Here is a 27,513-nt window from a genome sequence, read left to right as displayed (position 1 = left end):
AGTACATGGCTCGAAGGAAGAATCTGAAATAAATGTTGATCTAAATTTAACCGATAACCTGGAAAAATCTTTTGAAATGAGTATCTCGTCTAGAGCTACCTTAATTGTCCAATTTGTTTTCCTGACCGAAAGAGATTCTATTCTGAAGTTGTATTTTAGAAATCAAAATAAAAAATTTTATGGACAAAGTATTAGAATATTTCCAGACATTGCTCGTCTGACTCAATTACATCGGAAAAAATGTATAGCTATGAGATCAGAAGTTTTGCAGAGAGGAGCAAGGTTTATATTAAGATACCCTTATCGGTGTTTAATCATATCTCAAGATTCTCATTATATTTTTAATCAACTGGAACAACTAAGGGGTTACTTGGATTCCCACGCCTAAAGCCCTTATAGAAAGGGGAATATTTGGAAATAAGATGAAGAGTAGACAGTCTTGTCTAATTGGTATTTTATTTCTTATTAAACTGCTCCAGTGTAATGTAATGTATGTCTCTACTTATTTTGCATTATGTATGGTGAAGATAATTTAAGGATGTATTACAATTTTCTTGGAAATTTGATTTCAATTATTTTGTGTTTCCAATATCTTAACCTTGTATTATATTTAAAAATACCTAATAAAAAGAAATTAAAAAAAAAAAAAGGATTCAAAATTAAAATGTTTCAGAGAGATGAGGCTGACTACAAATGTGTCCCCCATCTATACATGGTTGATAAATCCAAAACCTTAGAAGAAAGTCTCCTTCAACCTGCCATCTGATGAATTATCCGGCAATGATGAGGAGCCTGCATCTTTTTTTTAGGTCACCCCTCTCAAAGAGAATGCCAAGTGAGAGGCTGACAGCATTATAACCAGGGCCAAGACACAGGCTGGAATCATCCAGATGCCTACATAACAACATCTATGGATCAAACAACTGACCAGGTGAGACATTCAACTGTTATAAACCTCTCTTCATTATCTCTTACACTAAATCAAGAAAAGGTACTAAGTTATGGCTTATCATTTGTCCCCACCCAGTCTCATGACCAATTCGCTTTTAGATGCAATTTCTTTAAATCTATTCATCAACTTCAGAGGAAACTATATTTTGAAAATAATCCATCAGTTTCGTTCAATTTATCTGTAGTAAAAAAATCAATCTAATTGGGTTCCTCTTAGCCCGATGAATCTGATGCTTTACACCTTCCACCCAAAGGTATTGCATGATATTGAGAAAACAGAGAACAAAATGAAGCACTATTATAACATATCTAAAGAAGAGAAACGGGCATTAATTGAACTTCAGCACCAGAGTAACATTGTAACTAAACCGGCTGACAAAGGCGGTTAAATGGATCAGTTGGACTATGAAACTCAAATGTAGATTGGTTGGACTGTGAAACTGAAGTGTGGCATGACAAAAGGGGCAGAAGTATTCACACTTACACCTACCCCGCTGACATCTCTTTAAAAATAGTGCCGGCTGGTCCTGTTACCAGAGGCAGCTGGTGCTATTTTCTTGTACAGTGATATGTTTGTATGGCCATACAAGAAAACAGTGCTGGCTGGCTCTGAGACCAGTATCATTTTGATGTCATTCTGGCACCAGTCTCAGAAACAACTGCTTTTCAGAGACTTTGATAGGAGCAGGAGCAATTGAAGATCATCCCTGTTCTTTCCTTCATGCCAGACCCTCACATTTACAAACACTAAAGGGAGAATGGGCAGAGTTGAAATATGATTTGCGACCTTAATTTAACATCAGCCCTGTTTTTCATTTTCATGTTTCTACCTGAATAATCTCTTTCAAACAGCACAAAAGATCAACTATTGATAAAGAGAAGATAAAATTGATGCACCCCTATGTTGTTCGTGCTAATCTGGCATATGAATAGGGGCAAGAAAGCAAATTTTCTTTTAATAGGCTCTAAGCTCTTATTTTTCTTACCGAAACAACAGCATTAGGAAAATCTAGAGCATTTCAGCAGTTCTTCTCACTCACGTGGCTAAAGGAAGGAAACCTAAGATAGTTGTTTGACTTACATACTGTGCATATGTTAAAATTGTTTCCAGCTGCTGGAACCAGAAAAAGTTCAAGCTGATTAGAATCTTTCCAAAAGATGAAACAGGATAAGATTATGGTTATATAGTATCTTGTACTGCACCTGTGCAAGTAAATCTCCATTTATATTGGTGCTTTTAAACTGGTATTCAGCATCTAACTTCCCAGATTCTTCCTTCCAAAATCCACAGAAGCTCAGAAAAGTAATGAAATTCAGAGGCAGATAAGCTTAAAAAAAATTCTGAGCTGTGGAGGAAAGCTCAACTTTTGGATTTCTTGTTAATGTGGAACAGTATCAAGCAGAAAGGTTACCTATGGAAATCAAATGCCAAAAGTGAGGTCAAAGGATAGCTAGGAGCAAAGTAATTTTAATTTAGCAGAAGGAAGCTCACCCCTCTGCCCTCCTAAAAACATAAATTTAAGCTTAAAAGCTAGGAATAGGAATTGACTTGTTACCATTTGCTATTGTTTTACCTGGCACACCTTGAGCAGATGTTCAATGTGACCTTTGCCTGAGGTTCCACAGTGTAAGTGCTTCGACCCTGGCTATATTTACTTCCAGAAGGTATCAAGCTGGTTACTCCTTCCATTCTCAGATCATCAAAGTCCTCTGTAAGAATATAAAATAGTAAATAAATCATGCTACAAATCATATTTCAGTAATAAAGTATGACCACTTCAGATGCAAGAAAGAAGTCTTAGTATTAAAAAGCTAAATTCAACATTTTTCTCATTTTTATTGTACTGCGATTATATTTGCTAAGTATAGAGCTATTTTGTATAGTTGAATTCCTCTCCTCTATTAGATGTTCATTTTGATTTTAGGGGACCAAATATAGTTTAGAAAAGAGCAATCCTTTTTATTTTGTTTTTTATCCCTTGATGGTGGCCTAGAGAAAATGATGATTCCATTTTTTTTCAAAATAGATCTAATCTAACACAGTTTCTTCCAGGCCAGCTTCAGATTTGTCTAGATTACCTGAATAATCCCTTTCAAACAGCACAAAGGATCAACTATTGGTAAAGAGTAGAAGATAAAATTGGCACATCCTTATATTGTTCTTGTTGAGATCCTGCTCGCGGAGCCCATCCTGCGAGCAGGCATCTTACCTTCTGTGCTGTCATCCCGGCCCGACGCTGCCGCTCCCTGCGGCCCGGCTAACCACATCGCCACTGCCTGCCCGACGCCACTGTCTTCAGGGCCTTGCCTGTGTGGCCGGGTGCCGCTGACTCCTTCTTCGGGGCCCTCCGACACCGTCGACTCTTCTTTTCGCAGCCTTGTGCCGCCGCCGGAGCCCTGCCTCTGCAGCAGGGAGTTCCCCGCTGGGACTCCTTACGTGGCCGGAAACCCCCGCTGGTGTTGCCTCAACCTTCTGTGGCTGAGTGCTGCTGCCAGGCCCTGCTTCCTTCTGTGTGGCCCCGAGCCACCGCTGAAGTCATCCTCGAGCAGCAAGGGAAGCCGCTGCTGCTCAGACGCGATCCTGCGGCCTGGAGGCCACACCTGATGACTACCTGCGTCTGGGCGCGGAGGCTGCTGCAGCCCAGGGCCCTGCGTTCTCTCTGGGCCTTCCTCTAGGCGCCGGCGCGTGCCTCTTCAATCTATTTAAAGGGCCAGCGGCGGGAAAAGCCCGCGGCCCCACCAAAAGTCCTGATCAGCCAACTTCCTGCTTCAGCCCTATAAAAGGGCTCATTTTCAGTTCCTCGGGGCCTTCGGATCGGGGTTCCACAGTTGTCTGTGCTTTGTGACCGGTCCAGGTCCTCCGAGGTCTTCATCTGTGTAGATGGCTTCGTGTTCAGTATTCTCTATGTTCCCGGTCCCAATGTTCCTGGTCTTGTTCGTCGTCGGAGCTCCTTCGGTATTTTCCTGTTGTTCCAGATGTCCTGATGTTCCATGGTTCCGTTACTGGTGTTCTGATGTTCCAGAGCTCCTTCGCCTGTTCCAAGTCCTGATGTTCCGATGTTCCAGAGGTCCTTTGTCACCTTGTCCTGATCAAGTGTTCCAAGTTCTGAGTGTTCCAAGTTCAGAGTCTTTCGAGTTCCAAGTTCAGAGTCTTCCGAGTTCTAAGTTCAGAGTCTTCCGAGTCTGCCAGCTCTTCCAGTCCTCCAGCTGGCCACCCCGAGGGTAAATCCATATGGATCTGGTTCCTGTTTCTGGTCATTGGAGTCTTGTTTAGTTGTATCCCCTTTTGGTGCTTGTCTCACTCCTGCATGATCCACGACCAGCCTTCTCAGGTTGTGTAGGATGTGCAAGCGGACAGGGTGGTCCGCAACCAGCCCACGGGCTGTGTAGGTCATCCTGAGGGACAGTGCCCACCTGTACCTTTCAAGTTCCAAGTCCTCATCTGACTCCTTCCAAGTTCCAAGTCCTCATCTTGTTCCTGCTCTCAGCCACACTCGTCGTTCCAAGCGGCGGGTCCAAAAGGGTTACAGAGTGGCCGGAGGGCTACTTTCATGACCAGCATTGCGTTGCTGGGTCACACTGATGCGTGTAGATCCAGCGGAGGGCTGTTCCTGCTTTGTTCCTGCTCCACCCGTGCTTGCATGCTCTCACCTCCCATGGTGTGCCTTGGGGCTCCTCCTTGAGCTACGCCGTAGTCCAGGGGCTCACAGTATCCCAATGAGCTAGCGACCGTGCCTGTTTCAGGATCCATAGCCTGTGGTCTGCAACAGGTTCCGAAGGCTTCTAAGCCCTCGGTCGCAACAGTTCTTGCTAATCTGGCATTTGAATAGGGACAAGAAAGCAAATGTTCTTTATATAGGTTCTAAAAGGTGAATTTTCAAAGGAGTTAAAATGCACATAAATGTAACATACTATAGTAGCAATTTTTAAAAGCCATTTATGTGCATAAAGTTCTTAATGAGGGGAAATCCTATGGATGATTCAATGGCATATATTGTAGCAATTTTCAAAAGTCCACTTACACAGGTAAAGTGCATTTACACATGTAAAACCCAGTTTTAAGCGTGTAAATGCTTTTGAAAATCAGGCCCTAAGTTCATATCTTCCATAAGGAAAGAACTGCATTAAGAAAATCTATGGCATTTCAGCAGAGTCCTCTTCACTCAGAATTCTTAGGCATTCTTGGATATTTAACAATCTGTATCTGTAGATAATCAGAATTGGGTTGATTCAGGAATAGTGATGTGCAAACAATTCAAAGTCAACCTTGAACCGGGCAGAATTTATTGTTTGATGGAATTTTTAAATTTTCCACAAATTTACTGAGAAAATCCATCAAACTTCCTGTGCCAGAATTTCCATAGACCTGAGCAAATTCAACAGAAATTCAATACCTAGGAAGGGTAATTTTATAACAGCTGGATCTAAGCTAAAGTATGTGTGCAGACCTTAGTCCAAATTTTTGAAGTGGACTTATGCGCTTAAGTCCACTTTACAAATTAACGGCTGTACCTGGAACCTTGGCAGCATGCACATACACATTTACACCAGCAAGTTAATAGATATAAATGTGAACATGTACATTTATATGCATACTTTGCAAAATTAAAAGCATATGTGTAAATGGTTTCCCTGTCCCAACAATGCCACTTTCTAGCACATGTACTGTATAAGAAAATGCAAAATTGATTCTGCATGTACTTTTAAATGCACGACCATGTGAGCAATTTTCAAAAGCCCATTTATGCACATAAAGCAGAGTTTTATGCATGTAAATCCTTTTGAAAAATATTTCTTGTGTTTTTCCATTGGAGGCCTGAATGCTTCTTCCTTATCACACATACCTCATGGTTTTCCCCATGAGGTATGTGTGATAAGACTAGACTCAAACTCAACAAGGGTTTTTTTGTGCTGATTCTGCGAAGCCCATTATGTGTAGGGTAGGAAGTGGCACCAGCAACAATCAGTTAGCATGGGGCACATTTAAAACTAATCGGAGAAAGTTCTTTTTTAGTCAATGCACAATTAAACTCTGGAATTTGTTGCCAGAGGATGTGGTTAGTGCAGTTAGTATAGCTGTGTTTAAAAAAGGATTGGATAAGTTCTTGGAGGAGAAGTCCATTACCTGCTATTAAGTTCACCTAGAGAATAGCCACTGCCATTAGCAATGGTAACATGGAATAGACTTAGTTTTGGGTACTTGCCAGGTTCTTATGGCCTGGATTGGCCACTGTTGGAAACAGGATGCTGGGCTTGATGGACCCTTGATCTGACCCAGTATGACATATTCTTATGTTCTTACTATTTACTACCATCTACTTTGCCATCATTAACAACACATTTTTGTAAATTTAAATCTTTACTCACAGAAGCTGCAGGCACAGGTGAAATACATAACACCGTCTGGCTGAAAAACTCATTAATATGTTTGAGATTGCAGCAGGTAGCCATGCTGACAGTAAAAGGGAAAGAAAAGATAGGAATAATAGGGCTCAATATTAAAAAAACCCAGGGGTAGATCTTAAAAGCCCTGCGAGCTGGCGCGCCTATTTTGCATAGGCCGCCGGCGTGCGCAAAGCCCCGGGATGCACATAAGTCCCGGGGCTTCGTAAAAAGGGCGGGAGGGCATTTCTGGGGGCGTGTCCGGGGGCAGGGGGCAGTCTGAGGTGGGTCCGGGGGCGTGGTGACAGTTCGGGGCAGGCCGGGAGGGCGGTCCCGAGTCCGTCGGCACTGCGGCTTGTGCCGGGGGATGCCAAGGCGGCGGGCACAAGTTACGCCTGCCTCAAGCAGGCGTAACTTGTACAGCAAAGGTAGAGGGGGGATTTAGGTAGGGCTAGGGGATGGGTTAGATAGGGGAAGGAAAGGGAAGGTGGGGGGACACGGAAGGAAAGTTCCCTCCGAGGCCACTCCGATTTCGGAGCTGCCTCAGAGGGAACGGGGGCAGGCTGCGCGGCTCGGCGCACAGGCTGCCGATTTTGCGCAGCCTTGCGCGCGCAGACCCCGGATTTTATAAGATACGCGCAGCTACGCGTGTATCTTATAAAATCCGGCGTACTTTTGTTTGCGCCAGTTGTGCGAACAAAAGTACACGCGTGCGTACTGTTACGCTTGGGCTCCGGTCAGGAGTCGTGAACACCACCCAGCAGGGTGGCTCCAGGTGGAGAGAGACAGGAAAGGCTATAAACAGTGTCTGGGTCCAGGCTGGGTCAGGGCAGGCGGCAAGTAACAGTGTCTGGGTCCAGGCTGGGTCAGGGCAGGCAGCAAGTAGCAATGTCTGGGTCCAGGCTGGGTCAGGGCAGGCGGCAAGTAGCAGTGTCTGGGTCCAGGCTGGGTCAGGGCAGGCGGCAAGTAGCAGTGTCTGGGTCCAGGCTGGGTCAGGGCAAGGCAGGTCAGAAGGCCCGTAGGCCACACACACACACATAAGGCCCGAAGGCCGTGCAAGGCAAGGCAAGGCAAGGCAAGGAATAAGGCCCGAAGGCCGCGCAAGGCAAGGCAAGGCAAGGCAAGGAATAAGGCCCGAAGGCCGCGCAAGTCAAGGCAAGGCAAGGTCCAGGGACCAAATGCACAGCAAGCAAGGAAGGCTAGAGCAGGGAGCCCAGGCGAGCTCGATGCCGAAGCACTGAGGGAACTGTCAGGCAGGGTTATAAGGGACAGCCCAGAACATAGAGAGGAGAAGGGAGATGGACTGGGCCTGTCAGGAGAGCCAGCACTAGAGGGACCCCTGGTGGTGAGGCGGTTGCACAGCAGCCATAGCCGTAACAGTACCCCCTCCTCAAGGCCTCCCCCTCCTCCTGGGTCCCATCTTAGCAGGGGGTACTCAATAATGAAGTCAAACACCTCCTGGGGCGATGCGGCAGGTTCAACTCCTTCCCGAGGCAGCAAGGCAGTCCATAACCCCTCCTGGGACAAGGCAGCAGAGTTAGACCCCTCCTGGGGTAACAGAATAGTCCGTAATCCCTCCTGAGACGACAGCAGGACTGGTCTGGACCCCTCCAGGGTCGGCATTAGGACCAGCACAGACCCCTCCAGGGTCGGCAACAGCAGGACCAGTACGGACCCCTCCAGGGTCGGCAGCTGGACCGGTACAGCAGGCTCAGATGGTTGAGTAACAAAGTCTGTTGGCAGGCCCGGTTCGGACCCCTCTGGGGACTGCAGCAGGACCGGTTCGGACCCCTCCGGGGACTGCAGCAGGACCGGTTCAAGCCCCTCCGGGGGCGGCAGCAGGACCAGTTCAGTAGACTCAGATGGTTGAGTCAGAAAGTCTGTCAGTAGGACCGGTTCGGATCCCTCCGGGGACGACAGCAGGACCAGTTCGAGCCCCTCCAGGGGCGGCAGCAGGACCGGTTCAGTAAACTCAGATGGTTGAGTCAGAAAGTCTGTCAGTAGGACCGGTTTGGACCCCTCCGGGGACAGCAGCAGGACTGGTTCGGACCCCTCCGGGGATGGTAGCAGGACCGGTTCAGCAGGCTCAGATGGCTGAGTCAGAAAGTCTGTCAGTAGGACCGGTTCGGACCCCTCCGGGGATGACAGCAGAACCGGTTCGGACCCCTCCGGGGACAGCAGCAGAACCGGTTCGGACCCCTCCGGGGGCGATACAGCAGGCTCTTCTCGGAGTAGTGCATCAGGCTCGGACCCCGCTTGAGGTGATGCAGTGGACTCGGACCCCTCTCGGGGCGATGCAGCAGGCTCGGACCCCTCCTGGGGCGATGCAGCAGGCTCGGACCCCTCTCGGGGCGAAGCAGCAGGCTCGGACCCCTCTCGGGGTGATGCAGCAGGCTTGGCCCACTCTCGGGGTGAAACAGCAGGCTCGGACCCCTCTTGGGGCGATGCAGCAGGCTCGGACCCCTCTTGGGGTGATGCAGCAGGCTCGGATCCCTTTTGGGGTGATGCAGCAGGCTCGGATCCTCCTCGGGGCGAAACAGCAGGCTCAGACCCCTCTTGGGGCGATGCAGCAGGCTCGGACCCCTCGGGGCGATGCAGCAGGCTCGGACCCCTCTCGCGGTGATGCAGCAGGCTCAGATGGCAGAGCAGCAAGGTTAAAAGCAGTGCACATGGAAGACACAGATTGCACTGCTGTGGGCTTGATACCTTGAGCCAAACTCTGAGGCTCCTTATTTTGTTTCTGGAGGAGCAGTTTAGAGAAGGCACAGGCAGTTCTAGGACGTCTAGGGAAGGTGCTCGTTAGTGTCCACTTGGCAGCTGTGGGAAGCAGAGCCCTGCTAGAGTTAATTACTTCCCTCTGCTTCTGTTTCTGGTGCTCTAGCATGGAAGTTATCAAAGGCTTCTTAACCCGGTGAGTTCTGAGATTTTCAGAGCAAGTTTTTTCCAAAGTGTCCAGAGATGAAGTGCTAGAATGCTTAATCCATAAACTGTTACATGAAATAATGTTGTTAACTGGGCCAGAAGCTGAACGCACGGTAGTAGAGCTGACTGTTCTCCCTAATGAAGCAGCTGGTCCTGTAGCTGAACAACAGGGGCACGGTTTGCCTTGTGGTAATAGGCTGGGAATACATGAACATTTCCACCATCCTGGCTTTGGAGTAGAACAGTTTAAACACTCTTGGTAGACAGAGATATTTCTCTTATTGCAGTTACTGCATGTCCAGTGTTCCTGACCAGCAAGTTGACAGGCTAGGCAGTTCTGATAGCTTGGGTAATTCAAGGTCTGACAGGAATTGCAGGTATAAAACTTTGAAGAAGGAGGCATCTTGTAATAGTGAAAAAGTTGACTCACCGGTTTAGCACACAGACCTATCTCTTCCCCTGGAAAATTGGTGGCTTCGGCATACTGTTACGCTTGGGCTCCGGTCAGGAGTCGTGAACACCACCCAGCAGGGTGGCTCCAGGTGGAGAGAGACAGGAAAGGCTATAAACAGTGTCTGGGTCCAGGCTGGGTCAGGGCAGGCAGCAAGTAACAGTGTCTGGGTCCAAGCTGGGTCAGGGCAGGCGGCAAGTAGCAGTGTCTGGGTCCAGGCTGGGTCAGGGCAGGCGGCAAGTAGCAGTGTCTGGGTCCAGGCTGGGTCAGGGCAAGGCAGGTCAGAAGGCCCGTAGGCCACACACATAAGGCCCGAAGGCCGCGCAAGGCAAGGTAAGGCAAGGCAAGGAATAAGGCCCGAAGGCCGCGCAAGGCAAGGCAAGGAATAAGGCCCGAAGGCCGCGCAAGACAAGGCAAGGCAAGGTCCAGGGACCAAATGCACAGCAAGCAAGGAAGGCTAGAGCAGGGAGCCCAGGCGAGCTCGATGCCGAAGCACTGAGGGAACTGTCAGGCAGGGTTATAGGGGACAGCCCAGAACATAGAGAGGAGAAGGGAGATGGACTGGGTCTGTCAGGAGAGCCAGCATTAGAGGGACCCCTGGTGGTGAGGCGGTTGCACAGCAGCCATAGCCGTAACACGTACTTTTTAAAGATCTACCTCCCACTGAATGGGAAAAATTACTAGACAAATGTACCTATTTATCTCTACACATATATTTAGCCATACTTACCAAACTAAAAATGTGGCTAAATCTATTTGCTCAACATTTAAGCGGATAGATTTAGGGTTGACATTTCTACAGCCAAGGTTACCTGGATAAATTTAGCCAGATTGCTAAATATTGAGCTAACCAGCTAAGGGGGGGGGCCTGTTTACTAAAGGTTTTCTTTCCATTTTGTGTCTATGGAAAAAACGCTTTCATGGTACCTTTCATAGCACTGCGCAGGCGCACATGTGCGCAAGTTCATCGGCCCTCGCCCAGGGATTGTTACGCTTGGGCTCCGGTCAGGAGTCGTGAACACCACCCAGCAGGGTGGCTCCAGGTGGAGAGAGACAGGAAGCTAGAAACAGTGTCAGGTTCCAGGCTGGATCAGGGCAGGCAGCAAGTATCAGAGTCTGGGTTCAGGCTGGGTCAGGGCAGGCGGCAAGTAGCAGTGTCTAAGTACAGGCTGGGTCAGGGCAGGCAGCAGTAGCAGTGTCTAAGTACAGGCTGGGTCAGGGCAGGCGGCAGTCAGCAGTGTCTGGGTCCAGGCTGGGTCAGGGCACAGTAAGCAGGGCAAGGCAGGTCAGAAGGCCCGTAGGCCACACACACACACACAGAAGGCCCGTAGGCCACACACCAATAGCGGGGCAAGGCAGGTCAGAAGGCCCGTAGGCCACACACACACAGAAGGCCCGTAGGCCACACACCATAAGCGGGGCAAGGCAGGTCAGAAGGCCCGTAGGCCACACACATACACACAGAAGGCCCGTAGGCCACACACCATAAGCGGGGCAAGGCAGGTCAGAAGGCCCGTAGGCCACACACATACACACAGAAGGCCCGTAGGCCACACACCATAAGCGGGGCAAGGCAGGTCAGAAGGCCCGTAGGCCACACACACACAGAAGGCCCGTAGGCCACACACCATAAGCGGGGCAAGGCAGGTCAGAAGGCCCGTAGGCCACACACATACACACAGAAGGCCCGTAGGCCACACACCATAAGCGGGGCAAGGCAGGTCAGAAGGCCCGTAGGCCACACACATACACACAGAAGGCCCGTAGGCCACACACCATAAGCGGGGCAAGGCAGGTCAGAAGGCCCGTAGGCCACACACACACAGACAGAAGGCCCGTACGCCACACACCGTAAGCAGAGCAGGCAGGTCAGAAGGCCCGTAGGCCACACACCGTAGTCAGGGCAAGTAGGTCAGAAGGCCCGTAGGCCACACATACACAGAAGGCCCGTAGGCCACACACCGTAAGCAGAGCAGGCAGGTCAGAAGGCCCGTAGGCCAGGTAAGAAAAGCGAGGAAGAAGGCCCGAAGGCCGCGCAGGGCAAGGAAAGGCCCGAAGGCCGCGTAGGGCAAGGCAAGGAAAGGCCCGAAGGCCGCGCAGGGCTAGGCAAGGAAAGGCCCGAAGGCCGCGCAGGGCTAGATCAGGGAGCCCAGGTGAGCTTGATGCCGAAGCACCGAGGCAACTGTCAGGCAGGGTTATAAGGGCACATCCAGAGCATAGAGTGGACAGAGGAGATGGACTGGGCCTGTCAGGAAAGCCAGCACTAGAGGGACCCCTGGTGGTGAGGTGGTTGCACTGCAGCCAAAACTGTAACAGTACCCCCTCCTCAAGGCCTCCCCCTCCTCCTGGGTCCCATCTTAGCAGGTACTCAAAAATGAAATCCGACCCCTCCGAGGGCAGCAACAGCTGGAGCAATTCAACAGGCTCAGATGGCTGAGTCAGAAAGTCTTTTAGTGGTACCAGTTTGAGCCCCTCCGGGGGTGGCAGCAGGACCGGTTTAAGCCCCTCCGGGGGCGGCAGCAGGACCGGTTCAGCAGGCTCTTCTCAGGGTAGTGCAGCAGGCTCGGGCCCCTCTCGGGGTGAAACGGTAGGCTGGAACACCTGCCCGGGCGTTGTAGTAGGCTCGGACACTTCTCGGGGCGTTGTAGTAGGCTCGGACACTTCTCGGGGTGATGAAGCAGGTTCGAACCCCTCTTGGGGCGATGAAGCAGGCTCGAACCCTTCTCGGGGCGTTGTAGCAGGTTCGGACCCCTCTCGGGGCGATGAAGCAGGTTCGGACCCTTCTCGGGGCGATGAAGCAGGCTCGGACCCCTTTTGGGGCGATGAAGCAGGCTCGGACCCCTCTCGGGGCGATGAAGCAGGCTCGGACACCTCTCGGGGCGATGAAGCAGGCTCGAACACCTCTCCGGGCGTTGTAGCAGGCTCGAACACCTCTCCGGGCGTTGTAGCAGGTTCGGACACCTCTCGGGGCGATGAAGCAGGCTTGGCCCCCTCTCGGGGCGATGCAGCAGGCTTGGATCCCTCTCGGGGCGATGCAGCAGGCTCGGACCCCTCTTGGGGCAATGCAGCAGGTTTGGCCCCCTCTTGGGGTGATGCAGCAGGTTTGGCCCCCTCTTGGGGTGATGCAGCAGGCGTGGATCCTCCTCGGGGCGATGCAGCAGGCGTGGATCCTCCTCAGGGCGATGCAGCAGGCTTGGCCCCCTCTTGGGGTGATGCAGCAGGCTCGGCCCCCTCTTGGGGTGATGCAGCAGGCTTGGATCCCTCTTGGGGCGATGCAGCAGGCTTGGACCCCTCTTGGGGTGATGCAGCAGGCTCGGCCCCCTCTTGGGGTGATGCAGCAGGCTTGGATCCCTCTTGGGGCGCTGCAGCAGGCTTGGCCCCCTCTTGGGGTGATGTAGCAGGCTCGGCCCCCTCTTGGGGTGATGCACAGCAGGCTTGGATCCCTCTTGGGGCGATGCAGCAGGCTCGGCCCCCTCTTGGGGTGATGCAGCAGGCTCGGCCCCCTCTTGGGGTGATGCAGCAGGCTTGGATCCCTCTTGGGGCGATGCAGCAGGCTTGGCCCCCTCTTGGGGTGATGCAGCAGGCTTGGCCCCCTCTTGGGGTGATGTAGCAAGCTCGGCCCCCTCTTGGGGTGATGTAGCAGGCTTGGATCCCTCTTGGGGTGATGCAGCAGGCTTGGATCCCTCTTGGGGCGATGCAGCAGGCTGGGCCCCCTCTTGGGGCGATGCAGCAGGCTTGGATCCTCCCCGGGGCGATGCAGCAGGCTTGGCCCCCTCTTGGGGTGATGCAGCAGGCTTGGCCCCCTCTTGGGGTGATGTAGCAGGCTCGGCCCCCTCTTGGGGTGATGCAGCAGGCTCGGCCCCCTCTTGGGGTGATGCAGCAGGCTCGGCCCCCTCTTGGGGCGATGCAGCAGGCTTGGATCCTCCCCGGGGCGATGCAGCAGGCTTGGCCCCCTCTTGGGGTAATGCAGCAGGCTTGGCCCCCTCTTGGGGTGATGAAACAGGCTCAGATGGCAGAGCAGCAAGGTTAGAAGCAGTGCACATAGAAGACACAGATTGCACTGCTGTGGGCTTGATACCCCGAGCCAAACTCTGAGGCTCCTTATTTTGTTTCTGGAGGAGCAGTTTAGAGAAGGCACAGGCAGTTCTAGGACGTCTAGGGAATGTGCTCGTTAGTGTCTCAACAGCAGCTGTGGGAAGCAGAGCCCTGCTAGAGTTAATCAACTTTCTCCGTTTGAGAGAAACCTGTTCCTGAGGCTCTAGCACTGGTGTCACAGAAACCTTCTTGGCCAGGTAAGTCCTGGGTTTTTCTATCCACAAACTGCCAGCTAAAATGTCTGTTTTAGTGGAGCCAGAAGCAGAATACCGGTTAGGAGAGCTGATTGTTTTTTCTAATGGAACAGCTGATCCTAAAGCAGAACAACGGGGGCAGGGTTTGCCTGGTGGTAACAGACACGGAAGACAGGAGCATTTCCACCACCCTGGTTTAGGATTTAAACAATTTAAACATTCCTGATAGACTGAGACGTTCCTCTTATGACAACCACTGCATACCCAGTGTTCTTGGTCTGAGAGTTGACATGCAAGACAGTTCTTGTAACTGAGATAGTTCAAAGTCTGGCAACAAGCACAGACATAAAAACTTGGAGGCTGAGGCATAATGTGAGTAGAGGTAAAAGAAAAATTGGCTCACCGGTAGTACCAAGACCTATCTCTTCCCCTGGAAAATTGATGGCTTCGGCATACTGTTACGCTTGGGCTCCGGTCAGGAGTCGTGAACACCACCCAGCAGGGTGGCTCCAGGTGGAGAGAGACAGGAAGCTAGAAACAGTGTCAGGTTCCAGGCTGGGTCAGGGCAGGCAGCAAGTATCAGAGTCTGGGTTCAGGCTGGGTCAGGGCAGGCGGCAAGTAGCAGTGTCTAAGTACAGGCTGGGTCAGGGCAGGCAGCAGTAGCAGTGTCTAAGTACAGGCTGGGTCAGGGCAGGCGGCAGTCAGCAGTGTCTGGGTCCAGGCTGGGTCAGGGCACAGTAAGCAGGGCAAGGCAGGTCAGAAGGCCCGTAGGCCACACACACACACACAGAAGGCCCGTAGGCCACACACCAATAGCAGGGCAAGGCAGGTCAGAAGGCCCATAGGCCACACACACACAGAAGGCCCGTAGGCCACACACCATAAGCGGGGCAAGGCAGGTCAGAAGGCCCGTAGGCCACACACATACACACAGAAGGCCCGTAGGCCACACACCGTAAGCAGAGCAGGCAGGTCAGAAGACCCGTAGGCCACACACCGTAGTCAGGGCAAGTAGGTCAGAAGGCCCGTAGGCCACACACCGTAAGCAGAGCAGGCAGGTCAGAAGGCCCGTAGGCCAGGTAAGAAAAGCGAGAAAGAAGGCCCGAAGGCCGCGCAGGGCAAGGAAAGGCCCGAAGGCCGCGCAGGGCAAGGCAAGGAAAGGCCCGAAGGCCGCGCAGGGCTAGGCAAGGAAAGGCCCGAAGGCTGCGCAGGGCTAGAGCAGGGAGCCCAGGTGAGCTCGATGCCGAAGCACCGAGGCAACTGTCAGGCAGGGTTATAAGGGCACACCCAGAGCATAGAGTGGACAGAGGAGATGGACTGGGCCTGTCAGGAAAGCCAGCACTAGAGGGACCCCTGGTGGTGAGGTGGTTGCACTGCAGCCAAAACTGTAACAGGGATGCGGCCATTTTCTAACATGCACGCGTATATGCGTGCCTGACCATGTGTACATATGCGCACAATTTTGCGGGTGTGCACCTGTGCGTGCAAATACCGCTTCTACCACATAAGTGGGGGGATTTTAAAAGACTCATGCACAGTCAGTTTTCCCAGTTTTCCCAGTTTACCCAGTTTTCCCAGTTTTCCCAGTTAAGGGATAGGACTTCCAAACCCCCCTAGTTTAATACCCTTCCTTCTCCCTATTAGAGCTGTACCTTAAAACCCCACTGATGTGCCTAGAATATTTTGTTTTACAACATTCATGTCATCCATAGCAGAAGTAAGGTTACGCGGCAGGGGACCCTGGAGTGCGCCAGTGTGTGTAAGTATGTATGCGCTAATTTCAAGTTTAAATCCAAGAATGCCCCCGTCCCATCTGGAGAATTTGTTGGAAAATTTGCCTGGAACTCATGGAGGAAGCAACAGTATTTATAAACAAAAACCATGTCTAATGTACAGCTGTGTGGCTACCTGAGAACCATCAGAAGTTATGATTTGATATAACTGCCAAAGCAGAGAGAAGGTCACACAAAATTCAGAGATCTGGATTTCAAAAAATAATAACTTGGGCAAAATGGGGAAGCACCTAAAGGAGAAAGCTGGTAGGGCGGGACAATGTAAGTGACGTGGAAGAACCGTGAGCTAATCTAAAATGAGCTATAGAAAGATCAATTAATTTTTGTGTTAAGGAAGTAAAAGTAAGATAGAGAAAAAAACATCCAGGACCATCTCAATGGATGAACAAGTCGGATGACTACCTGGGGCACCAAATCCAGGGGGGTTCCAAGAGAGAAGTGCAACATTCCTTTGCTGCTAGGGCCATTTCTACCCGTGGCTCCTACAGCAGCTGTTCAAACAATGCCGGGTTCCATAGATACAGAGCAAGGCCTGATCAGCTGATCCATGAGCTGCACAGATACAGCTACACAAGTGGTTTTCAAAAGCAGTGGCTGAAAAACAATAAAGGCAAAAAAATAGCGGTCAAAAACTAGAAAGGATTTCAGAAAGAAAATCTTGAGGAAGAATATCTGGCAAAGGTCCGCAATCCATCACCACTTAACTAGCAATATTCAAAGAATATAGCTGGTGAAGTCTATAATAAACTTTAAACCTGGCAATATTCAAAAGATAGACGGTTAATTTTAAAGTTATCCAGTTCAAAGTAGCTGGATAACTTTAACTGGGGGATATTCAGCAGGACATTTATGCTGCTGAAAATCTACGATAACTGATCTATCTTTCGCCAAATATCTTATCTGTTGGAGGTTTTCTTAAATATTGGCCTCTGAATATTCAAAAAGGGATATTGAGATCTATACATACTGTAATGAAGCTGATAATGTATTATTTGTTGGACCGCTCTTTACATTTTATGTATGACTATTTTTCCTGCTTCCCTTTTATTGGGCAACAGATGACCAAAACAATCTTAATGTTCACAAACGTAACATAATTCTCTCAAAAAAAGTGAAACAATTTCTTCTTTAGTGTTTCCAATCACCATAAACTTTCTTCTGTCATTTTTCCAAATATAATTCCAGATACAGAAAATAAAATGTCTCACTAGGCAACTGACCAGAGAATGTGCTCTTACAAAATAGAAAATGTGACTACAAATGATGATTCTAAAGTTTCACACTGAACAATAAATCACCATGGGTCTCTTGTTTCTATAGATTTCAATAAGTGGTAGTTTTGTAAAACCAAAAGTAAAATTTAGAAAAATATCCCTTGCAATAGGAAGGTGATATGTAGCCCTTTAAAAAGGGGTTTAAAAAAGGGGTTTAAAAAAGGGGTTAGACAAGTTCCTGGAGGAAACTATTAACCATATAAACTTGGGAGAGCCACTGCTTATTCCTGTATATGAGCAAGAATGATAGGATCTATTCTTTGGGCCAGATTGGCCACTGTCAGAGACACAATACTGGACTTGATGGACCTTCGTTCTTACCCAGTACGGCATTTCTTACATTCTTATGAAAGCATTACGCAGTTTTTCAAGATGGTAAAAAAGCCAGTAATCTAAGACAAACTCTATTTGGCAATCTGATGACTTTGGGCATCTATTTTTCTTTCAACCACACCATAAAAAGATATGTGAAGTTTGATGAGACCAAATATAAGATTAGTGATAGACACATTTTCTAAAAGACAATCATATTTTGCTCCTTTGAATGGCTATAAATCAGCAATGACCGCACAGTTTTACCACGGATTGTTGTGCCAACATGCTGTCACTCTAATGACTTTAGTGGAGCTGTAGTTCTGATTTCCTTTTTGAGTTCCATGAGAAAGGCAGGACTGCATCTCCATGCAAGCAATGGGGTGAAACTTGGATTTGCTCAGCCTGTCCCCCTGGATATGGAGTTATATGGTCACCCTACTTATTTAATATATGACAACAGGTGACTAGCGAGAAAAATATTGTGAAAAATTCAGGGTCATGCACTTACACCCTGAGATTAATTGTGCACTACATTTTCATGAAGCACATGATTCATATTTTTCTGTTGCGTGCCCAATATCTTTTGACAAGTTTACATTTCAAGTAAACTAAAAATAAAAAGGTTCTTCAAACAACTGATGGTTTCAATAAAAATGTTTTGATATTATAAATGGATTTCTTTTACTTTGTAATGGAAGGAATACATGCACAACAAAATAAATATAAAGTATCTGACTTAAGTCCCATGATTACAATTCTTTAAGCCATTCATGTGTGTAAAAAGCACTTTATCCACAAAAATCAACCATCTAAAAACTGCCCTCCCTTAAAGCAGCTAACAGTATGTGCACTGTGGAACAACACATGCACTTTTAGTTGCATTAAGAGGAGAATTTCTGTAGGGTGCGTTTTAGTTGGGGGAGGAAAATTACAAGGGGAGATTGATTTTTCAAATTAGTATGTATTTCCCATTCAAAAAGTACTTACACTAAAAGCAGATGCAAATGTCCATGATACTTTATATCTGCAGCAATTTTTGATGCAAGAGTATATGCATAGTCTCTCTTTGACACCTGAAGGAGAATCCATAGGTAAACAGTAGTACCCCCGGACTTTGCTCTAACATGAACATTTTGAAAATCGTCCCCTACATATAGTGAGATCTGATTAAACCATTTTGAACATATTCAGATGTTTAGGTATACATAAGATTCAACTAGCAGTAAATCTCTTATGGGACAATAATAAAACTGCACGCATTGAAGAGACGTTTATGGGTACTTTGCACCAATATTCAAAGCAAAAGTACACACATACTTTTGCATTTTTTGCAGCCTGGGAAAAAAACACCTGCAGAAATTTGTACCTGCATATTCTTCAAGCACTTTTCTCTTAGAAATAATCAATGAAGATTTGAAAATGTCTTCTATGCATATTATTTCCCTTCCCTTTGAAAATTGTTCTATATAAACCAGATTTTCAAAGCCATTTGGAGGAGAAGTCATTACCTGTTATTAATCAAGTTGACTTAGAAAATAGCCACTGCTATTACTAGCATCAGTAGCATGGGATCTTCTTAGTGTTGGGTACTTGCCAGGTTCTTATGGCCTGGATTGGCCTCTGTTGGAAACAGGATGCTGGGCTTGATGGACCCTTGGTCTGATCCAGTATGGCAATTTCTTATGTTCTTATTTACACACATAAAACATGTTTTTTTGTGGGTAAATAGCTATTATAAAATTGCCAGGGGGCTCAGTGTGCATATAGTTACATGCATTAGCTGGTTTCATGTGTGTTTTTATGTGAATTGGTGGAAGGCATTCCAGTGGGTGGAGTTGAGACTTATGTACATACTTTTCGCTTTTAAAAAAGTATGTATGTAAATTCACTTGCACAAATTATACCTTCTCTAGAGCAAATTTTCAAAATAAATTTATGTACATAAGTTTGTTTTGAAAATCCAGAGTAAAGTCTGCACATAAAGACGGTAACTTTCAAAGGGGTATGCACATTGCGGTATGAGCCATGCAAGTCAGGGAATTTTAAAACAGGCACATGTCCACACCATGACTAGTTTCACCAGTTTGCCCAGACTAGAAGTAGGTCCTCCATAATCCCCTGGTTCTTTAGTCTGCACTCCCCCCAGTTATCCCAGGCCCTGTAAGCCCCTCAGAAATGGCTGTTGTTTTTTCTAAAGTTATACCTCCTCTATAGCAAAAGTAAAGTTATGAGGCACTGGACCTGGGTGCACACTCAAGTGCGTAAGTATCTGCTCAGACATCTCTTGGCCATGTCCCAGAACACCCAAGCCTGGTCCAAACCATGCACATTTTTGAATCAGCTTGAGATATTTGTGTATCAGGACATGCGAGAGCATTGCCCGATTTTGGCTTGTGTCAGCTTTTAAAATTCACCTTTATACGTATGCACTGTCTATACTCCAACATGCAATAGTTATAAAATTACCCTTCTTATGTATGGATCACTGGTTTATCTGAATGTGGATTTTGTGGCATGAAGAAGCCCTTTAAATCCCAGTCAGTTCAATCTGGAACAACAGTCAACAGTCATAGAGTCTTAGTTAAAAACAAAAAGGCAGAAGAGTTCCAAAAAGATCTGTCTGAGGATTGCTGCCCCACAGTTATTGCATAGCATCACCCCCAGCAATTCTATTACTATTATCTGTATTCCAGAGAAAAGCTTAACTGCTTGCTATTTCATTTCTTTGTTGCTGCCTTCAAAATTGATTTTTTCTAGCATTGTTATTCTGTTTGATTGCATGAATTTATAAAAATGTTTAAGCTAGGAGGAAGTGACAGCACAGGCTAAGATTGTGGCCTAATCCCATTTCTCCAACCAGATGGTAGCTCAACCCTTTTCAATCAGTCCTTAGTTTGAATGTCAGGAACCTGTACCTCCAATATTTTGCTGTCTTAGTAGCTGTGCTAACATGTTGAATAGTAATGAAAATTAAAAGCTACTTCACAGCAACCATGACTCCAAGTCAACAGGCAGCAGGCCCAAGAGAAGCACGGGAACAATCTCTCTTTGGCTTGGAGGAGAAGGGTAATGCTGTGCCAGAAGGTGGACCCTTGGGCTAGTGCAGGATTGGTAGGCTCCCTGGTTGGACCCAGAGAGCGCCTGCCACCAGGAGGTGGAGCACAGGAGGAGAGAGAGGCTAGCTGGAGCTTTGCCAGTAGCAACCTGGGGTTCCCTCGGGTTGAGCCCTTGGGTACCCAGGCCGCCTGGGCTTAGGTGGGCCTCACAGGATCTCCTTGACAGAAAGTTCAGAGGTGTGCCCACCATGATCAAGGCTGCGCGGCCAATATTCAGGCCAGAAGTCTGGGGTGCCTGAGAAGGCCAGAAGAGAGTCTCTGAATATATGGCAAGGATCAAGGCCAGTTTCAAGGAAGCATAGTCAGCCAATGCAAGGGTCAGAGCCAGTAATCAGTCCGTGGATAGTCAGGCAAAGCAGGGGTCAAATACCAGTAGTCAGTCCGTGGGTAGTCAGCCAAAGCAGAGGTCAGAAGACAGACGTGGTCGAGTTAAGGCAGAGGTCATTTCCAGGCAGCGTGCAGACGTGGTTGGTAATCAGGCAGAGGTCAGTTCCAGGCAGCGTGCAGATGTGGTCATAGAAACAGGCAGAAGGTCAGAGGCAGGCAGCGATCAATGTAGTCAAGAAGAGGCTGAGGTCAGTACCGAGAAGAAAGTCCGAGAGGTACTACCTGGGGAGACGAGGAGACAGAAGGATGCTGGAACAGAAGGACACTGGAACAGGAGAATGCTGGAACAGAAGGACGCTGGAACAGAAGGACGCTGGAACAGGACTGGAACGAGACTTGAACAAGGCTGGAATGAGACTGGAACAAGGCTGGAATGAGACTGGAACACAGACTGGAACACATAGGCAAACTAGAAATCACGATGTGATTGACCCGATTGCCAAGGCAAGGAAGGGATGGCAGGAACTTCCTTTTTTGCTGCGACTAATCAGGGCGTGCTGCAGAGCTGGGATATGCCCCTGGCCCTTTAAGAGGCCGGGCGGTCCGTGCGCGTGCACCTAGGGTGGGGCCGATGCCACGGAGGACACCGAACCCCGCCGTGAGGCCTGGCTGGATGAGGAAGGCCCGGCGACCATCGCTACAGGACGCTGAGGCCTAGCTCGATTTGCTGCCACTGCTGAAGAGGCCAACCCAAGACCCGCGGAGGTCTTAGAAAGATGAGCAGGCCCGGGTGCTGGCCGAGCGCGGACAGGACATGCAACAGACCCCCCCCTTCTAGGCCTCCCCCTCCTCGGACAAGGCTTGTCAGGATGTGATATGTGAAAGGCCTTTAGGAGGTCATTATCAAGAATATTTTGTGAGGGCTCCCAGGAGTTCTCCTTGGCCCTGTATCCCTCCCAGGAGAGAAGGTACTCCCAACGGACTCGACGTCGATGTACATCAAGGACCTATTACTGGAGGGTATGATCTGGCTCAGCGGACACTTGTGGCAGAGGAGGATCTTTGCGGGAAGGCCAGGAGAGGATGAGTGGCTTTAGCAGTGAAATGTGGAAGGTATTATGAATACCCAGGGATCGTGGCAATTGTAGCTGATAGGTAACTGCTCCAACTCTCCAGAGGATGGGAAAAGGTCCAGTATATTTTGGTGCCAGACGATGTGAGGGGAGTCACAGTCTAATGTGCTTGATACTTAGCCATACCTTTTGACCGTGTCTAAAGAGTGGAGCTGACCGCCTATGAGCGTCAGCAATCCTATTTGAATGCTCTGCGGCTTGAGTGAGTCGTTCTTTTATTTTATTCTACACATTGCGGATACTTTGTGCGGTGAATTGCGCTGCTGGCGAAGGCACAGAAAATGGTACAGGCAAGTGTAGTTGTGGCTGGCATCCAAATACCACTGAGAATGGGGAGGTCTGTGGTGGCAGCAAGATGTGTATTATGTGATAGTTCGGCCCAGGGGAGTAAGTCAGCCCAATTGTCCTATTGGTCATTTACATAAGATGTTAGAAAGGTTTACAAGGTCCGGTTAGTCCTTTCAGTTTGGTCATTAGCCTGAGGGTGGTATGCTGAAGTGAAACAACTGAATGTTAAATTTTTGACATAAGGATCGTCAGTACTTTGCGGCTAACTGCGGCCTTCTGACTGATACGATTTCTTTAGGTAGCCCATGTAGGCGGAAGATATGTCTTAGGAACAGCTTGGCGAGTTCAGGGGCCGATGGAAGGCTTCGGAGTGGAATGAAGTTGCCCATCTTGGAGAAGCGGTTGATGATAACCCATATGACAGTGTTGTTTTGAGATGGAGGAAGATCAGTGATGAAGTCTGTTGATATGCTGGACCAAGGTTCAGTGGGTGCTGGAAGTGGCTGGAGAAGTCCCCATGGCCGACCGGTAGGAGGCTTTTTTTGAGCACATATTGGACATGAGTCCACATAGTTGCGGGAGTCAGTTACCATGCTGGGCCACCAGTAAAAATGTCTCAATATTTCTAGGGTTTGCGCTCGACCCAGATGGCCAGCTAGTTTTGAATCATTGGCCCATCGGAGCATGCGTTCATGCAGTCAGCATGGAACGACCGTTTTACCAGCAGGTACTGTTGTCGTCACTGCAAGGGACACACATGCAGTATCAGTGATGTGTCTTGGGATGTCTAGGGTGTCTTCAGGCTCAAGAGAGTGCAAAAGTGTGTCTGCGCAAAGGTTTATTATCATGTTATCATGTTGATGTGCTTATTCCAATATATTTATAATGAAGCTTTTAAAATCGCAACAGTGTAGACGCTTCAAGTACATTCAAAGGTGGCTAACTCCAACTCACAGTGTTTTGGTTTAATAACTTGGAATCAATAACATCCCGACTGTAAAGAAACCAGTGCACAATGTGTGCTAGACAGACCTGCAAGCAATATTTTGGGATTCCTTGTTGATGTCAGTTGAATGAAGAATGAGACAACTAAAATGCTTCTTGTCGAATGACATAATCTGTTATTAACAGCCCCTGAAGCAGCCCTGCATTGGGCGAAACTCAGGCCTTGAGTCGGGCATTCACCGGCCCGACTCAAGGTGAATGCCCGACTCAAGTCGGGCATTCACCGGCCCGACTTGAGTCGGGCATTCATCGGCGCCATTTTGAGTCCTGGCATCGGACGGCCGGCATGCAGGAGGTCGCTCCGGGACTCCCGTTGGACCCCCGGGACTTTTGGCCAGCTTGGGAGGGCCTCCTGATCCCCACAAGACTTGCCAAAAGTCCAGCGGGGGTCCGGGAGCGACCTCCTGCACGCCAGCCGTCCGATGCCAATACTCAAAATGGCACCGATCGCCTTTGCCCTCACTATGTCACAGGTACTGACGGTCGGCCCCTGTGACATAGTGAGGGCAAAGGCGATCGGCTCCATTTTGAACACTGGCAGCAGATCGTCTTTGCCCTCACTATGTCACAGGGGCCTACCGTCGGTACCTGTGACATAGTGAGGGCAAAGGCGATCGGCGCCATTTTGAGTCCTGGCATCGGACAGCGGGCGTGCAGGAGGTCGCTCCCGGACCCCCGCTGGACTTTTGGCAAGTCTTGTGGGGGTCAGGAGGCCCTCCCAAGCTGGCCAAAAGTCCCAGGGGTCCAACAGGAGTCCCGGAGCGACCTCCTGCATGCCGGCCGTCCGATGCCAGGACTCAAAATGGCGCCGATAGCCTTTGCCCATACTATGTCACAGGGGCTACCGGTGCCATTGGTCAGCCCCTGTCACATGGTAGGAGCACAAGATGGTGCTGGTGACCATGTGACAGGGGCTGACCAATGGCACCGGTAGCCCCTGTGACACAGGCTATCGGCGCCATGATGAAACCGGCAAACGAGGGTATGAGAGTGCAGGGTTGGCTTCTGGACTCCCCACTGGACCACCAGGGAGTTTTGGTAAGTCTTGGGGGGGGGTCATGAGGTGGGGGGTTGTAGTTAATTTTAATTTTAGCTGGGACACGAATATAACTCACCGTATTAACGCATCGGGGCGCCATACGGCCGAATGCAATGCATTTGCTCCCCGACGAATCCGAATCACGAATGCAACGTATGACGTCCCTCTGCACATCCCTAGTAACTGCCGCAATAAGCAAGCTACTCCCACATTAGGGTCCCGGGCCTCCCATCGCACATCTAATGTGTGCTAGGGAGGTGTAGTTATTTTATCATGGCTAACCACCTTCTCAGTCGGCCACAACAAAATATTAACATATAATTGCCTAGTAATGATCTTCTTTGCATGCATTTGCATTATTCATGCATGCAAATTGCATGTAAAGAAGGTCATTGCAATAGAGGAGGGTATCTGTGGGGGGGACATACAAAATATTGCATGCAAATATCACGTGATATAACGCATGTTAGAACCTTTTATCGCACGTTGAGGTCCTATCGTATTTTGATAAATGACCTCTAATTACCTGATTTCTTAAGGGTTTTTCCCATAGACACAAAACAGGAGAAAAGCCTTAATGAATCCAGCCTTTAGACAGATAAGAATATTGACACTTATCTGGCTAAGACCTAGATTCATCATTTACCTATAAATTTGACAAGAATAATGCCTGTGATAAAAAAAAAAGGGATGTAGTTAGGCTAATTTTTGTTACCACAATGCATGCTTCGTAAACCAAAATGCCTATTAAATTTATTGCACCTGTGATATTTTCACTTCACAGCTTGTGAAGTGCCCAGACAACCATTTTCACATTTGGGGCTGCTCCTGGTGAGAGTGAGAAAGAGAGAGAGGGAGAGAAAGAGAGAGAGAGAGAGAGAGAGAGACTCTTGAGAAGGCTCTTTTATAAGTAAACTATTTATACCACTGTAGGAGGGTCAACTAGTAACTCGAGGTGAGGTTTTGGTGGTGGTCTAGGGTTTGGGAGGCAGTTTTACATGCACAATCACAAGTACAAACAGCACAGTATACATCAGTGAAGATATGTTGTGATTTGGAATGAGGAAAGGTACACAAAGATAATTGTACAATGTACTCTTGCCCTAGTTTATTGTACTCTTTACCTAGCTTCTATCCGGCAATAATGTGTGCTATCACATGCAACGTTAAACACCCCTCATTTTCATAAACTCCTCCCCTTTGACTAAATTTTGAAAATTTGCATACATATCTCGTTATGTGAAAAATAACGCATGCATTAAGGCGTTATCATGGGCATTATGGCCCTAATACCCGCGAAAATGCCCTAATGCAATTTTGATGAATGACCCTGTAAGTTAGCCAGATAAATAGCTCTCCCTGTTCCACCCCCATTTTGCCCATCTATTAGCCAGATAACTGTTTAAGCAGATAAATAGTTAACTGGCAAATTAGCCACCACTGAATGTGGCTGGATATTCAGACACTGCCACTTAGCTAGATAAATCCGAATTTATCCGACTAAATGGTGCTGAATATCAACCTCATTGTGTGTGTGTGGGGAAGCAGAGGAGGTTTGACTCAGGATGTCATAATATAAATTTAAATTGTTTTTCACAGATAGGGTGATGAGACGAAAAATGGTTCTGTAATTCAAGAAAGCATGGAATAAGCAAAGAAGATCCAGATATGCTGGATCCGCATATCCAGCATATCCAGCATAACTTCAACGGCAGGGGAGAAGAAAAAAGGATTCACACTCACAAAGTGGGGAGTAGCTGGCTTGTTACGGCGGTTACTACCCCAAACCAAATGTGCCTGATACTTCACTTTCGATGCATATCCAGCATAGCTCTCTGCTTCAACGGCAGGGGAGAAGAAAAAAAACTGATACCTCACGCATATCCAGCATAGCTCCCTGCTTCAACGGCAGGGGAGAAGATAAACAACCAATAAGGGCTGTATAACATAATCTGGGTAAAAACAAATAAGCATGGGTGTAGCTTGCTTATTGCGGCGGTTACTACCCCTACTACCTCTAACTAATCAAGCTAGATATTTCACTTGGATGCAGCTCCATCACCGCTCTCTACATTAATGGTGGGGGTGGAAGGGAATTAGAACCAAGAGCTAAGAGAAACAGATAAGTATGAGAGAAAAAATGAGGGAAGCTTGCTGGGCAGACTGGATGGGCCATTTGGTCTTCTTCTGCCGTCATTTCTATGTTTCTATGTTTCTATAAGAAAAAAGCCAGATGTCAAGCAGGGTCTTCAATATTATAGTGGAAAACGAAAATTGGCACACTAGATGGAACCTTTATTTTGAATATTTGAAACTATTAGCAACCACTGAAACATACAAAAAAAACCCCAATGATCCATATAATCCTGTATGGTATAGAATAAATAAAAGCTATGAAGTCATAGATTAGTCCTTCAGAACAATAAAAGTTGTCCTATCAATACAGAGGAAAGACAAATTATGAGTTTGAGATCAGGGTTTACCATAAAAAATAAGATGAGTAGAATAAAAAGCAGATGTCAACAAAGGAAACAGAGAGAGACACTGCAAATATGTGTAAAAATGTATGCAGTGAAGCATACCTCATTTCAATAGACCGAGTCACAGAAAAGGAGACAATCATAGGCTCACGGAATGAACCCTCAGATTTTCGGCAATGCATAGATTCTCCAAACTGTGTGAATTTCTTCATGAGATAAAGGAAAGGAGTGAGTAAACTCTGGGTTTGTAAAACTATTTCTTAGAAGCGGAGATATTATTTGGAGATATCCCTACTAAAAATAGGGTTTGAGATAGGCTCTCAAAGTGCCCCCCTGGCCTCCTATAGAGTCAGCCCCCTCTCCCAGCCCCCCATCCCAGTTGGCACCATTTTCAAAAATGGTGACATCATCTTGCCCCAGCATGTAACCTGGGATTCCGAACCTTATCCTAGTTACATAGCAGAGGCAAGGTGAGGTCTGTACCATTTTGGAAAATGGGGCCAAAAGGGATGGGTGCGGAGGGTGCACCTGTTCTCAATGCAGGATCCATGCTAACATAAGAGGGTCTCTGAGGGAGGCAGGGGAGGGGTAGGGGAGGGGGATTTGTCTGCTGAGGGAGTTGCCTGTATCGGGGGTGGGAGAGGAGGATCTGTCTGCTGTGGGGACTGGGGGAGGGGAAGGAGGATTTGCACATCAGGGAAATGGCGCCAATAGGGACGAGTGTGAGGGTACACTCATCCCAGACATT

The 27,513-nt window shown here is 48.3% G+C and overlaps 1 protein-coding gene across 1 annotated transcript in view; it reads right to left on the bottom strand.

Annotated features, from left to right (window-relative positions):
* C2H8orf34 (chromosome 2 C8orf34 homolog) overlaps positions 1-27,513 on the bottom strand; it is a 624,237-nt gene that overhangs the window by 216,710 nt on the left and 380,014 nt on the right. The window contains exon 8 of the mRNA XM_029591437.1: positions 2,526-2,661. Coding sequence (XP_029447297.1) covers positions 2,526-2,661 — 136 coding nt within the window. The remainder of the gene's footprint in view (positions 1-2,525; positions 2,662-27,513) is intronic.

The sequence above is a fragment of the Rhinatrema bivittatum genome, chromosome 2, assembly GCF_901001135.1.
Source record: "Rhinatrema bivittatum chromosome 2, aRhiBiv1.1, whole genome shotgun sequence".
NCBI lineage: Eukaryota > Metazoa > Chordata > Amphibia > Gymnophiona > Rhinatrematidae > Rhinatrema > Rhinatrema bivittatum.
Note: the sequence above shows the minus strand (reverse complement) of the source record. Positions and strands in the feature narration are given on the sequence as shown.